The sequence below is a fragment of the Heptranchias perlo genome, chromosome 24 (genome assembly GCF_035084215.1).
Source record: "Heptranchias perlo isolate sHepPer1 chromosome 24, sHepPer1.hap1, whole genome shotgun sequence".
Lineage (NCBI taxonomy): Eukaryota > Metazoa > Chordata > Chondrichthyes > Hexanchiformes > Hexanchidae > Heptranchias > Heptranchias perlo.
Genome location: NC_090348.1, coordinates 42,277,480 through 42,293,020, shown reverse-complemented (window position 1 = coordinate 42,293,020; position 15,541 = coordinate 42,277,480). Strand labels below are relative to the sequence as shown.

Sequence of the window (15,541 nt, the reverse complement as noted above, 5' to 3'; positions counted from 1 at the left end):
ACAGGAAGGATGTAATTGCTCTAGAGAGGGCGCAGAGCAGATTTAGGAGGATGTTGCCAGCACTGGAGAATTTTAACTATGAGGAAAGACTGGACAGGCTGGGGTTGTTCTCTTTGGAACAGAGGAGGCTGAGGGGTGATTTAATTGAGGTGTACAAATTTATGAGGGGCCGAGTTAGAGTTGATAGGAAGGACCTATATCCCTCAGTAGAGAGGTCAATAACCAGGGGGCATAGATTTAAAATGATCGGTAGAAGGATTAGAGGGGAGCTGAGGAGAATTTTTTTCACCCAGAGGATGGTGGGGGTGTGGAACTCACTGCCTGAAAGAGTGATAGAGGCAGAAACCCTCAACTCATCGAAAAAGTACCTGGATGTGTACCTGAAGTGCTGTGACCTACAAGGTTACGGACCAAGTGCTGGAAAGTAGGATTAGGCTGGATGGCTCATTTTCGGTCGGCGCGGACACGATGGGTCGAATCACCTCCTTCTGTGCCATAAATTTTCTATGGTTCCATGATCACAAATCACAAACCATACATCACATCACACATCACAAATCACATATCACAAATCACACATCAGAAATCAGTTTGATGTTCCGTATTATGGGCTTCAGCCCTCTGATTTCTCAGTTGACAAGAGCCTGACGGCACTGTACTAAATTCTACTTCCTTTCTTTGGTTCCAGCTGACCAGAGTGCCGGTGGAGGCGTGTGGACAGTACAAGACGTGCACTGAATGCCTGGGCTCCGGAGACCCTCACTGTGGCTGGTGTGTGCTCCATAACACGTGAGTACAGACTCAAATCCCCTTCACGCCTTCCATTGCGGCTGTGCAAACCAACTTGTTGTTTAGTGAACGGAAGGGACATGTGGAGCATTTTCAGACAGTGTTTGGTGACAAAGGAACGTTCTCCCTGCACTTGGTACGAAGCAGCCAGTGGCGCCGAAACAGCACAGTGTATCTGCCGAGGGAAGGCAGTGATTGATATTTAATTTATTTAGGTTAGTTTTGAAGATAATCATTTTGAACTTGGCTGCCTGGGTAGTGATGAGGCAGAGCAGATCGCCCGCCTGTTATAAATTGTGTCCGATTGGTTTGAATGGGATGAAAATTGGTCGAGTTCTACCAAGGCCAGGCAATCCGCTCCCCCACACTATCACCCAGACAGTCACATTCAAAATTTATTCCCATTTTCTTCTCTGAATCTCCTATCTCCACTCCCAGACTGCCTCAGAAGCTGGGACTGACTGAGACCAGTCCTCACCCAATGAGCATTTATTCTCACTTTGCAGCGTGGGGTGTGTATAGTGACCAAGAGCGGAAACACGGGCTAATTTCCACCCCCCTGTTCCTAGCCCGGGGGACAATAAAACCCATTGAGTGCGGATTTATGTCATGTGACTTTTAGTTGTTCTCAGAGGCAAAACAGAGGCTGTATTTGGAGAGAGTACGACCTTATTTCAGCAGTGTGAATGAAGTATTATCTCTCAGTTGCCACCATCAAATTGGCCCTTTATCGTTAACCTTCAGCCTCTGCTACAGACACAACTTAATTAAGCAGCAAGCCCTGTGCAAACGCAACAACTGTCCTGCCCTCCATCACATCCCAAATTTGCAGCCTCTGCCCAGCCAGAGGGGAGTTGTTTCCATGGTATTGAAAGCAAAATACTGCGGATGGTGGAAATCTGAAATAAAAACAGAAAATGCTGGAAAGCCTCAGCAAGTGAGGCAGCATCTGTGGAGAAAGAAACACAGTTAATTAAAGTTTTAGGTCGAAGACCTTTCGTCAGAACACAATTACTGACGAAAGAAACTCTCTTTCTTTCTCCACAGGTGCTGCCTCACTTGCTGAGCTTTTCCAGCATTTTCTGTTTTTGTTCAATGGTTTTGAAGACTGAAAGAGAGCAGACATGTGTCGCCCAAACGTTCTCTCTAGCATTACAGAGGCCTTGCTCCTTTATCTTTGTCGGTCTTGACTGAAAGTACAATCAGATCTGATTGGAATTCTTCGATCTAATTATGCCCTTATGTGAATCTTCAATTAATTTTGATTGAGGGGAGCCAAGAGGTTCTCTGATAACTAACCCCAGAGGTGGAGAGTAGATTTAGCAGTGAATTGTCACCCTTAAGAACATAAGAAATAGGAGCAGGAATAGGCCATACGGCCCCTCGAGCCTGCTCCGCCATTCAATAAGATCGTTAACCTTCAGCCTCTGCTACAGACACAACTTAATTAAGCAGCAAGCCCTGTGCAAACGCAACAACTGTCCTGCCCTCCATCACATCCCAAATTTGCAGCCTCTGCCCAGCCAGAGGGGAGTTGTTTCCATGGTATTGAAAGCAAAATACTGCGGATGGTGGAAATCTGAAATAAAAACAGAAAATGCTGGAAAGCCTCAGCAAGTGAGGCAGCATCTGTGGAGAAAGAAACACAGTTAATTAAAGTTTTAGATCGAAGACCTTTCGTCAGAACACAATTACTGACGAAAGAAACTCTCTTTCTTTCTCCACAGGTGCTGCCTCACTTGCTGAGCTTTTCCAGCATTTTCTGTTTTTGTTCAATGGTTTTGAAGACTGAAAGAGGGCAGACATGTGTCACCCAAACGTTCTCTCTAGCATTACAGAGGCCTTGCTCCTTTATCTTTGTCGGTCTTGACTGAAAGTACAATCAGATCTGATTGGAATTCTTCGATCTAATTATGCCCTTATGTGAATCTTCAATTAATTTTGATTGAGGGGAGCCAAGAGGTTCTCTGATAACTAACCCCAGAGGTGGAGAGTAGATTTAGCAGTGAATTGTCACCCTTAAGAACATAAGAAATAGGAGCAGGAGTAGGCCATACGGCCCCTCGAGCCTGCTCCGCCATTCAATAAGATCATGGCTGATCTTTGACTTCAACTCCACTTTCCCGCCCGATCCCCATATCCTTTGATTCCTCTCGTCTCCAAAAATCTATCGATCTCAGCCTTGAATATACTCAACGACTCAGCATCCACAGCCCTCTGGGGTAGAGAATTCCAAAGAATCACGACCCTCTGAGCGAAGAAATTCCTTCTCAGCTCAGTTCTAAATGGCTGACCCCCTTTTCCTTGTGGCTGCTCTCCCACCATCTCCTATAGAGCGGGAGATCAGGAGCACGTCACTTACTTGGCTATTCTGTCAGCCACACGATGAGTGGCACAGGAGGCCTAAAGGGACAACAACAACATAGAATAAATGTCTGCACATAAATTCATAGAATCATCCAGCGCAAAAGGAGGCACATCGTGCCTGTGCCAGCTCTTTGAAAAAGCTATCCAATTCGTCCCACTCCTTTGCTCTTTCCCCATAGCCCTGCAAATTTTCCCCCTTCAAATATTTATTCAATTGCCCCTTGAAAGAATTATTGAACTATAAAAGAATTCTGTAAACACAACTCCGAATGAGCCAATGGTAGTGATGCATGTGCAATTGTTCAGTGGCATGGCATTGTAGACCTTGTATTCCTGTTAGTCAAGTGGTCTGACTTCATACCACACTTTCTAAGTAGTTAATACTACACCAATTAATACCTTCTAGTAAAGGGCTGGATGACTATCTGGTTGGGACAGGACAGAGGGTCTAAATACAGAGAGGGATGATTGAATGTAGCGTGGAACGTGATGGCTCTTGAATTGCTAGGATCATGTCCAGGATGGACATTGTGGGATGTAAGATCAGATAGGTAACCTGGAGTTTTGCTTGATTTTACAAGAGTGGAGACAAGATGGAGTGGGGAAAACTGATCTTTTCTATGACTTGATTTGTGGAAAGAATGAGTTTGATGGACCGAATGGTCTTTTGTTTTCAATTTCTATACTTTCATATGTTCTTAAATCAAATCTAGGCTTGTTGAATCACGCAGAAACCATTGTCGTACCAGTGCCACTCCCTTGTCTTGTTGCTGCTGAGCCCAGCACTCTCTCACCCTTTTCAAACAGTGTTTAATTTCAGTCAGTGATAATTTCATTTGTTTTTGCCTGAATATAATAGTGTAAGTTCACTTTTCTTGATGATCTGATTACAGCCATGAATTTGAAGGGCTGCGTGTGTTGGAGTCTCGCCACACCCGCAAATGTTTTAGTTACCAATTAGCACCACTGTTGCTCTGTAGCACGATGCTCATTCAACAAGACTACACAATAGCTTGCTTAAAGTGCCAATCATGAACTACTCTTGATAATTTTACAAAGGGGAGAAGGCGGGGGTCGGGGGGGTGGGGGTGGTGGTGGTGAGGAGGACACCGAGAAAAAGGCTTGAAAGGTTGTGGGGGAGGAGTGAGGAATGAAAACATGGTCCAAGAGGGAGGCTTTTGAACAAAGGGAGAAATAGAAAGGTAGTTTAAGGGTGAAAAGTGCCGAAGGGCGGGGATGGAAGATTGGCCTTCACTGGTGGGGTGGATGGAATGGAGTAATCCAAAGCTGGAAGAGTGGTCAGGACATCCAGCTGGAGAAGATGGCTAGGATAGGGTTGGGGCGAGACCCTAGAGTGATCTGAAAAAAAAGACAAGGACTTTGAAATCGATGTGCTGGGGCGGAGGAGCATAGGAACAGGAGCAGGCCATTCATCCTCTCAAGCCTGTTCCGCCGTTCAGTTAGATCTTGGCTGATCTGTATCTTAACTCTATCTACCTGCCTTGGTTCTATACCCTTGCCTGACAAAAATTGGGAGGGAGCCATTGCAGCTTGGCAAGGAAAGGGGCAAATCATAATAATTCTCAAACTCAGTGTCAAGGAAAGAAATGTTGCTTTTTTGTCTTGCAAGAAAGAAACCAGACTGGCAGCAGAAGATTGTTTAACTAGTCAGAGAAAGGCAACAAGTCACAAAGAGCCAGGCTTGATCCAAGGCTACGGGTAGATTGTGGTGTTAGGTTCTTGGTGTTGGGCATCGTGCCAAGGCCTGAGGATGGATTTCATAAGGTGCCTGTCCCAGTTTTTGCAGCTGGAAATTTGACTCCAGCAGCAGAGCTGCAGAGAGCATCGATTGGATTGCGTACCGGGGAGCTCAGGCAGGCTGAGAGCTCGTGTTGCCATCTCGTCCCACGGTCCAGGCTGCTGTCTGTGCAGCGAGGTGGGCTCTTTAGGCCTGATGAATCATTTAGGTGGTGTAAACTGAAAACGTAGATCTCTGCTGCTCAGCCTCCAGGGGTCGGAGAAGCCTGGAGAGAAAACAGAGAGCCGGCTCTGAGTGATGTGTGGTGACCAGATCTGGGTTGGCTGCTTGCTCTCTCTGAGGTCAACCTGGAGGTCATCAGCTTCGATACTCTCAGCAAGTCAGAAATGGAACAAGAAAAAGAAAGATGTGGGATTTGAAAACTGCATTAAATGTTTTTCTGTGTTCATGTGTTGGGTACTTGACTGGATTTTACAGTCACTGTAAGAAATGACTCTGTAGGGTTTGCACTGTGGGAATTCCCCTCCCGGCCCTTTGATCGTAAGAGACCTCAATAAAAATGAGTTTTACTGATTATATAATTGAAAATTGATGTGGCAGTTTACAATTTTATGGATTTGTTCGAACATGATACCTGGGGAGTTAGAAAATCATTCTTGAGTTTATAGTTGTATGGATTCACATTTCTGTTGGGAGAGAAAGGGACAGAAAGTGTGTATGTGAAAGTGTCAGACAGATGAACCTTTCCTGAAACACCACAGCCATCTCCCATCGACCTTTTGTTCTTCTCGGGTATGCAGCAACTCTCAAAGTTATCACATCTATCTATCTAACTGTCTGTCTGTCTGTCTATCTAATATATAATGAAAATTCTGAGTCCATCACATTGTGGAACTCGCTACCACAAGGAGTAGATGAGGTGACTAGCAAAGATGCATTTAAGGAGAAGCTAGATAAACACGAGGGAGAAAAGAATAGAAGGATATCCTGATAGGGTTAAGTGAAGTAGGAAGGGAGGAGGCTCGTGTGGAGCATAAACACTGGCATGGACCTGTTGGGCCGAATGGCCTGTTTCTTTGCTGAACATTCTATGTAACATTCCAGACGTCACATCCCAGATGTCACATCCCAGATGTCACAACACAGTGTCACACTTTGTGACTAATGCAAAGCAACGAAAGGCAGTCATTTCCTGTTGCATCCAATCTAGAGAAACAGTTGACTTCAGGATGTGCCTATTCACAACAACAACTTGCATTTATGTAGCACCTTCAAGCTAGAAAAACGTTTCAATGCGTTTCACAGAAAGATAATCAGACAAAAATTGATGCCAGTTAGACCAGCATCCTTAAAGGATCAGAGATACCCATGGCTGCACCTGGGCTGTAGAACTATACACTGTGTGTTACATGGTATCAAGCCCCTGTCCTTATAAAACACGTCCTCTGATTTACCATGAGCGATGCCATGGGTGGTCTGCTCATGGCCGAGGTACGAAGGGAAAAACGACAGTGCTGGAAATCTGAACTAAGAACAGAAAATGGTGGAAGAACACAGCAGGTCAGTCTGAAGGAGAGAAAAATGGATAAACATTTCGGGTTTAAAACCTAAGCACCCACTTGTGGGAAAGATCGGGGGAGCAAGACTGAGACATTGTTTGCAATTGACCCCCATATGAGAAATGGGCCTCAGATCTTGAGCACTGATGATGCGTGAGCTGAACTATTAAGAGTGAGTTAACTCTCTGGATTGGAACAGTACAGACCAAGCCCAGTTACCTGGTCATTATCTAGCACATTAAGTTTCAGTGTCCCTCATTTTGGCAGCAGTGGTTAGCGGCCAGGAGAGGTGTTGGTCGAACTCCTGCTCCTACTCAGCAGGTAGGCAGCACAGCAGCACAAGTTCTGACGCCAAGTTCATCGTTTAGTGGTGACGTCTTTTAGCGATTGGTTTGTTGGCTCCCTCAACCCTGGGGCAAGGCACCTGCCGATGGAAGGAACAGGCAGGTAGTGAAGTTAAATACGGTCTTGACTACTGTTCCTTCAGACCTGGGGTGGTCATTTACAGGTGGGAAATATGAATAGAGGTTGGACAGAACTTGATACTGGTGTGGTCCCAAATAGCTCTAATGTCCCAAATCTGCTCCTTCTGGTTTCAGTTTTGACGTGTGGTTCATAGAACCTTGGTTAGACCACACTTAGAATTGGAGCCCATCTCTCCTAGTGTAGTCAGGGATCCAATGCAGAAGCGCATTGGCTACCCACGAGTGCAGCCATAATGTTAACTTCGCGTGGACCTGGGGTTAGTTCCCACTAGGCAGCCTCGGGAACTAAACTGAGCTGTATGTGAAGCTGACGTCGCCACCATTTTGCTATCGTCAGCAGGATTACTGTGTAGAAAGCTTCTTGTTTCATTAGTTGAACTCATGTGGGGAGATGATTCTGGTCAGCAGGACCCAAGGCTCCTTGTAAAAGTGTCTGACAGATCTAGAGATTCTCAGAAGGCACTTCAAACCGTTTTCATAGCGATGCCAATCCATTATATGAATCAGCGCCCATCTCTGAGGAATGAATCACTATTTATAATCAATCTCTTTTTTGATGGTGCTTCCTTAAAAACCACTGCAGCCATTCACATTGCCATCTATTCCTTTTATCTCTCAAAAGAGCCAACTGTTAAGGAAAAGGTTTCTTCATGTGGCTTTAACTTTTAATTGTTGAGGGGAGAAAGAGAGTGATTAAATGACAGAAATTTTATTCCGTGAAAAGGGCTCTGTGCACGACAGAGGAAGAACCGAGCCCTGACTGTTACATGGCTGCCTGCCCAGGTCTGGGAATAGCTGTCAAACCTGGGGGCAGAACATGATACAGGCAAGTCTCAGTCTAATTGATTTGTCTAAAAGTTTCCCTTACTTGGTTGAAGTTGTGAGAAGACCTGGATTTACCTCTGATATGGCAATCGCACCCCCCGCCACCAAACGTGACAATTAACTCTTACAACAGCTTGCATTTATATATCCCCCTTAACGTAGCAAAATGGCCCAAGGCGCTACTTTCACTGGCACAGTGGTGGTCCTTATTTTTTAATCGCTGATTGTCCCCATCCTCTACCTCCTCTGAAGACGTTGACTCATTCTAGGGTGCAGTTCCTCTGGAACATGGTCTCCAGCTCAAGTGGCCATTCTTCAGGCGCAAGTCCCGTCAGTGAGAGTCGGCGATCCATTTGTTCCATGGAGTGTAACACAGCCTGATAGTAGTTTTATTACAGGGACTTCTATTAATTGTCACAACAGAGGGAATCATGGCAGATAATCAAGAGTTTCCAAATTTTCTTCTCGCAAACCTGACACAGTAATAGTCTCAGGACAGGAATGAAGACAGGTACAATACGGATAATAAGGGACATTGGGTACTTTTGACGTCTCACCGAAGCCTCTGTGCCGTGAAAATTCTGACAGATAATCAGGAAGCCGGATAAGTGAAGTTCTGCTGTATATCCATAATACTTTGGGCCTTGCTCTATATGTCAGCAGTGCAGCCAACACTGAGGAAAATTCTGCAGTAAGATTAATTTTTCTTTTGGTTAGTCGAGTGTCTTGACAGAAACCCGCCATCAAATTTAAGAGTCTCCAAACCAAGCGACTAAGAAATCCACACGGGTAAGATTTGTGTTTGCCCGTTGTGGAGTGCACACACTCACCCTGTAGATACCCACCCCACTCACCTAAGTCTAAAGAGGTTATGCACAGACTTAAGGACCTCTAAGCACGGATAGATGTGTCTCTGGAATTTAACCAGTTAAAACTGCATAGTCTACCAGCAGAGCACTAGTAAACTCCTTGCTCTTTGTTTGGTTAGGACCACCCTACTTACTTGGGCCTTGATTTGTGGGTTCACAGAATCTTACAGCACAGAAGGAGGCCATTCAGCCAATCGTGCCTGTGCCAGCTCTTTGAAAGAGCAATCTGATTAGTCCCACTCCCCTGCTCTTTCCCCATAGCCCTGCAAATTTTTCCTTTTCTAGTATTTGGGAATGGACGTTACACAGGACGGCCAATCCATATGACGAGGAAGATCCGCTCCATGTTACGTCGGGGATCCGCTCCACGTTATGTCGGGGATCCGCTCCACGTTACTTCGGGGATCCGCTCCACGTTATGTCGGGGATCCGCTCCACGTTATGTTGGGGATCCGCTCCACGTTATGTCGGGGATCCGCTCCACGTTATGTCGGGGATCCGCTCCACGTTACGTCGGGGATCCGCTCCACGTTATGTCGGGGATCCGCTCCACATTACGTCGGGGATCCGCTCCACGTTACGGTGGGGATCCGCTCCACGTTATGTCGGGGATCCGCTCCACGTTACGTCGGGGATCCGCTCCACGTTACGGTGGGGATCCGCTCCACGTTATGTCGGGGATCCGCTCCACGTTATGTCGGGGATCCGCTCCACGTTATGTCGGGGATCCGCTCCACGTTACGGTGGGGATCCGCTCCACGTTATGTCGGGGATCTATTTCGTAGTACAATGAGGAACCAGCGCCCCCAGCACCGAATGCCAAGTAAAAGGGGGTCAAGGAACACACGGGTTTGCTCTCGCTAGACTGGAGGGAACTGGGAAATAGAATAAAAGCGGCCTTTATCGTGGTGCCATGGCTGTGTTACAGGAGATCTCGCATGTATAGTCAACTGAAATTTTAATCATCTGTGGCAATTAGTTTGATGGAAATTGGTGGTGGAAGGTTTGGAATGAAGTGTTTGTTGAGGCCTTTAGAGTGTATCAAATAAATAGCCATTTCCACATTCCCATCCCAGCGAAGCCTATTCTGTTAAGTGTTAAATAAGCGTCATTCTTACTTAAGTGTACAGTTCTACAGTCAATACACATACTTGTGCAGTTAATTGCCCCAATTCTCCTCATTGTTCATCTAACCCTATCAGTTTAAGAGTACATTATTCTCTAATTACCTGAGTCGAGCTGGTGTAATTGTCTGTAAGCTGTCCTAAATGAATTACTTTTTTTTGTGCTCTACAGTGTGCTTTATAAGGACTCTGATGAGCTGCATGTATCCCAGATAAATCCATAAATTGTGGAGAGATCATTTAGTTCCTTAATGAGTCCTGCTGCCCTCCTCTTGTATATGTTGACAGGAGTGGAAGGGGAGGAGATGGGGGGGAGGGGACCCTCTTTCAGGTCTGAGAGAATCTTGGTGAAGGGCGGTCCATTAGTGGGACAGCCAGATGTCAGAGAGTTTGAGCGAGAGGAGGCTTTCCTCTCTGCAGGACCACTGTTGTCAAGCAAACTTTTGCCTTCTGTGTGAGTTTAAAGCGGGGCACAAGTGTTGACTCTTATTCTTCCTTTTCCCCTTTCCCTCTTCATCCTCGGACCTCAAAACTGTAGAATGAACCCGTCTGATGGGGACATGGGACGATAAAAGAAAGAAAGAACTTACATTTATATAGCGCCTTTCACGGCCTCGGGATGTCCCAAAGCGCTTTACAGCCAATGAAATACTTTTTTTTGAAGTCACTGTTGTAATGTAGGAAACTTGACAGCCAATTTGCGCACAGCAAGATCCCACAAACAGCAACAAGATAATGATTAAATAATCTGTTCGTAGTGATGTTGGTTGAGGGACAAATATTGGGCAGGACACCAGGGAGAATTCCCCTGCTCCTCTTCGAAATAGTGCCGTGGGATCTTTTATGTCCACCTGAGAGGGCAGACGGGGCCTCGGTTAGACGGGTAAATGCACTGTAGAATGTGGCACAGGACTGAGGACCCCCTGTTTGATCTCTGCTCCGGGCTTGGATCGCTGATCTCGGTGGGAGCAGCAATTGGGGGTCAATAATTGGCTTCAGTATTGGCCAGGGTAGAGAGTGGAGGTGATCAGCCAGGGAGGAGGTAATCCCGCTTCCGATTACCATCCATTGACCCGCCCCCGCCCCCCCCCCCCCCCCCACCTCTTGTTGGAGAGTGCGTTTGTGTACGAATGACCGATGTGGATAGGGCCAGGTGAGAAACAGGATCTGGTTCTGCGTCTCTCCTCCTCTCCCCTCCCCTCCTCCCATCGCCGAACAGCACGCCAGCAATCACTGACTTTGAGACAGACCTGGCATGTGATGTTCTTAACTCTCTCTCTGCCTACTTTGTTCAGACGTGATGTGGAGATGCCGGTGATGGACTGGGGTTGACAAATGTAAGGAATCTTGCAACACCAGGTTATAGTCCAACTGTTTTATTTGAAAATCACAAGCTTTCGGAGGCTTCCTCCTTCGTCAGGTGAGCGAGTGTGCACATTCGCTCACCTGACGAAGGAGAAAGCCTCCGAAAGCTTGTGATTTTCAAATAAAACAGTTGGACTATAACCTGGTGTTGCAAGATTCCTTACATTGTTCAGAAACCTGGCTCCCCTCTTCCCTGATCTTCTTGTCTTTGTCTCTTCTTGCCCCTTGGCCTCGCTGAGTCAGATGAAAGAAAGAAAATTGTAAACAATTTTACAACACCAAGTTATAGTCCAACAATTTTTATTTGAAATCTACAAGCTTTCGGAGGCTTCCTCCTTCGTCAGGTAAATGTTCAGGAGCTCCTCGAAGCCTACGCATTTATACATATAGAACAATACATGGTGTTTACAGACTGCCCCTGCAACTGCCCGTTGCCAAGGCAATCACCGTGTTCAGACAGAGAGGTGTCACCTACAGAACCCCCGAATACACATTCAACAAAAAAACAAACAGGAAAAAAAAACAGAGAGGCAGAAACATCTGGAAGGCAGACATGCTGCAAGACATGCCAGATCATCGACACAGATACCACCATCACACGAGAGGACACCACCCACCAGGTGCATGGTTCATACTCCTGTGACTCGGCCAACGTTGTCTACCTCATACGTTGCAGGAAAGGATGCCCCGGAGCATGGTACATTGGCGAGACCATGCAGACACTGCGACAACGGATGAACGGACACCGCGCAACAATCGCCAAACAGGAGGGTTCCCTCCCAGTCGGGGAACACTTCAGCAGTCAGGGACATTCAGTCACCGATCTTCGGGTAAGCGTTCTCCAAGGCGGCCTTCAAGACACACGACAACGCAAAATCGTCGAGCAGAAATTGATAGCCAAGTTCCGCACCCATGAGGACGGCCTCAACCGGGATCTTGGGTTCATGTCACGCTACACGTTACCCCACCAGCGAACAAAAGCTATCTGTTTTTAATATAATGGGTCATTTGCTGGCTTTCTCTGCCTTCTCCGGATGTTTCTGCCTCTCTCTGTTTTTTTTCCTGTTTGTTTTTTTGTTGAATGTGTATTCGGGGGTTCTGCAGGTGACACCTCTCTGTCTGAACACGGTGATTGCCTTGGCAACGGGCAGTTGCAGGGGCAGTCTGTAAACACCATGTATTGTTCTATATGTATAAATGCGTAGGCTTCGAGGAGCTCCTGAACATTTACCTGACGAAGGAGGAAGCCTCCGAAAGCTTGTAGATTTCAAATAAAAATTGTTGGACTATAACTTGGTGTTGTAAAATTGTTTACAATTGTCAACCCCAGTCCATCACCGGCATCTCCACATCATGACTACCATCGAAAGAAAGAAAGGACGACTTGCACGTCTATAACGCCTCTCACGACGTCCCAAAGCGCTTTACAGCCCAATTAAGTACTTTTTGAAGTGTGGTTACTGTTGTAATTATAGGCACTCAGAGGAAGAATGGGCAAGATGCAGGGAGGTCCATGGTAACGCACCCCATCGTGAATCAGCAGCTTCAGGAGATGGAGTGGGGCCGGGGGGGTGGGGCGGGGGGGGGGTGGAATTAAGCTCGGAAAAAAAAGAAACGGCGACTCTTTTGGTTGTCGATAGTATCTCAATACTGAGATGCTGCTTAGCGTGAAAGAGAGGCGAGCGTGGCTGTGAATTTTGACACTGCTGTGAGCTTAGTGCCTGCAGGGTATTGGAAAGGGTCATGGTGTCTGTGAGCAGCCTTTCTCTGAGGGGATCGAACACAATCCCTTTTGTAAAGGCCTTTGAATCATTTCAAGTCCACACTCATTATTGATTAAAACGTAAAATAAAAAGCTTGCAAAGCTTCTCAGCCCAGTCATTATAAAACAATTCAGACTCAGTGCAGTGACTCACATAATGCATGTACAGTTATTCAATATTTGAATGTTACATTAATACCGTATTGATTTTTGGCATATTATTGAGACTACAGTATGCAGCTTTTTTTTTAAAAAAAGCTCCAGGACCAACCAGTTTCCCTTCCCAGACAGTGGTGATTCATGTCTGCCAACTTTTTTAGAAACCCGGTTCTCCTCTTCCCCGACCTTCTTGTCTGTTTCTGCTCTTGCCTCTTCGCCTCTCTGAGTCAGATGAAAGAAAGGAAGACGTGTTTCACGACGTCCAAAAGCACTTTACAGCCAATTTTTGAAGTGTAGTCACTGTTGTAATGTAGGAAATGCGGCAGCCAATTTACACATGGCAACGTCCCACAACATCAATGTGATAGAATCATAGAAAGGTTACAGCACGGAAGGAGGCCATTCGGCCCATCGAGTTCGCGCAGGCTCTTTGCAAGAGCAATCCAGCTGGTTCCACTCCCCCGCCCTATCCCCGTAGCCCTGCACATTTTTTCCTTTCAAGGACTGATCCAGTTCCCTTTTGAAGGCCTTGATTGAATCTGCCTCTACCACCCACTCAGGCAGTGCATTCCAGATCCTAACCACTCGCTGTATAAAAGAGTTTTTCCTCATGTCACCTTTGGTTCTTTTGCCAATCATCTTAAATCTATGTCCTCTGGTTCTTGACCCTTCCACCAATGGGAACAGTTTCTCTCTATCCACTCTGTCTCAACCCTTCATGATTTGAATACCTCTACCAAATCTCCCCGCAACTGTCTCTGTTCCAAGGAGAACAACCACAGCTTTACCAGTCTATCCATGTAACTAAAGCCCCTCATCCCTGGAATCATTCTAGTAAATCACTTCGACACCCTCTCACATCTTTCCTAAAGTGCGGTGCCCAGAACTGGACACAATACTCTAGTTGTGGCCGAACCAGTGTTTTATAAAGGTTCATCATGACTTCCATACTTTTGTACTCCATGCCTCTATTTACAAAGCCCAGGATCCCGTATGTTTTTTTAACCACTTTCTCAACCTGCCCTGGCACCTTCAACGATTTGTGCACATATACCCCCAGATCTGTTCCTATACCCCTTTTATAGTTGTGCCCTCTAGTTTATATTGCCTCTCCTCGTTCTTCCTACTGAAATATATCACACAGCATTTTTCTGCATTAAATTTCATCTGCCACGTGACTGTCCGTGCCACCAGCCTGTCTATATCCTCTTGAAGTCTATCACTATCCTCCTCACTGCTCATTACCCTTCCAAGTTTTGTGTCATCTACAAATTTTGAGATTGTACCCTGTACACCCAAGTCCAAGTCATGAATATATATCAAGAAAAGCACTGGTCCCAGCACCGACCCCTGGGGAACACCACTGTACACCTCCCTCCAGTCCAAAAAACAACCATTCACCACTACTCTCTGTTTCCTGTTACTGAGCCAATTCTGTATCCATGTTGCGACTGCCCCTTTTATTCCATGGGCCGCAATCTTGATGATAAGCCTACCGTGTGGCACTTTATCAAACGTCTTTTGAAAGTCCATATACACCACATCTATTGCAATGCCCTCATCTACCCTCTCTACCTCTTCAAAAAACTCTGTCAGGTTACTTAAACATGATTTGCCTTTAACAAATTTGTGCTGGTTTTCCCTAATCATTCCACACTCGTCCAAGTGACTGTTAATTCTGTCCTGGATTATTGTTTCTAAAAGTTTCCCCACAACTGAGGTTAAACTGACTGGCCTGAAGTTGCTGGATTCACCCTTACACCCTTTTTTGAACAAGGGTGTAACATTTGCAATTCTCCAGTCCTCTGGCACCACCCCCGTATCTACATATGTTTGGAAGATTGTGGCCAGCACCTCCGCAATTCCCTCAGCAACCTAGGATGCATCCCATCCGGACCGGGTGACTTATCTACCTTAAGTACAGCTAGCCTTTCTAGTATCAATTCTTTATCAATTTTTAGCCCATCCAGTATCTCAACTATATCTTCCTTGACTGAGGCTCTGGCAGCATCTTTTTCCTTGGTAAAGACAGATGCAAAGTACTCATTTAGTACCTCAGCCTCTGCCTCCATGAGTAGATCTCCTTTATGGTCCCTAATCAGCCCCACCCCTCCCCAACTGATAATGACCAAATAATCTTTTTTTGGTGATGGTGGTTGAGGGATAAATGTTGATGGGACACCAACGAGAACTCCCCTACTCTTCTTCGAAATGGGATCTTTTACATCCACCTGAGACGGCAGACGGGGCCTCGGTTTAACGTCTCATCCAAAAGACAGCATCTCCGTCAGTGCAGCACTCCCTCAATACTAGACTGGAGTGTCAGTCTAGATTTTATGCTCAAGTCCTGGCGTGGGATTTGAACCCATGACCTTCTGACTCACAGGCAAGAGCATTACCAACTGAGCCACGGCTGACACCTAGCACCAGAGTGAACAATTTTCCTGGAGCAGCCATATCAATTCCCTTCACCTCAAA

At 46.1% G+C, this 15,541-nt stretch overlaps 1 protein-coding gene across 4 annotated transcripts in view; it reads left to right on the top strand.

Moving 5' to 3' along the window:
* Positions 1–15,541, top strand: part of plxna4 (plexin A4) — a 552,119-nt gene that overhangs the window by 303,259 nt on the left and 233,319 nt on the right. For all 4 annotated transcript variants that reach the window (XM_068005167.1, XM_068005168.1, XM_068005169.1 and 1 more), the window contains exon 5: positions 689–789. In XM_068005167.1, the coding sequence (XP_067861268.1) occupies positions 689–789 (101 nt within the window). The remainder of the gene's footprint in view (positions 1–688; positions 790–15,541) is intronic.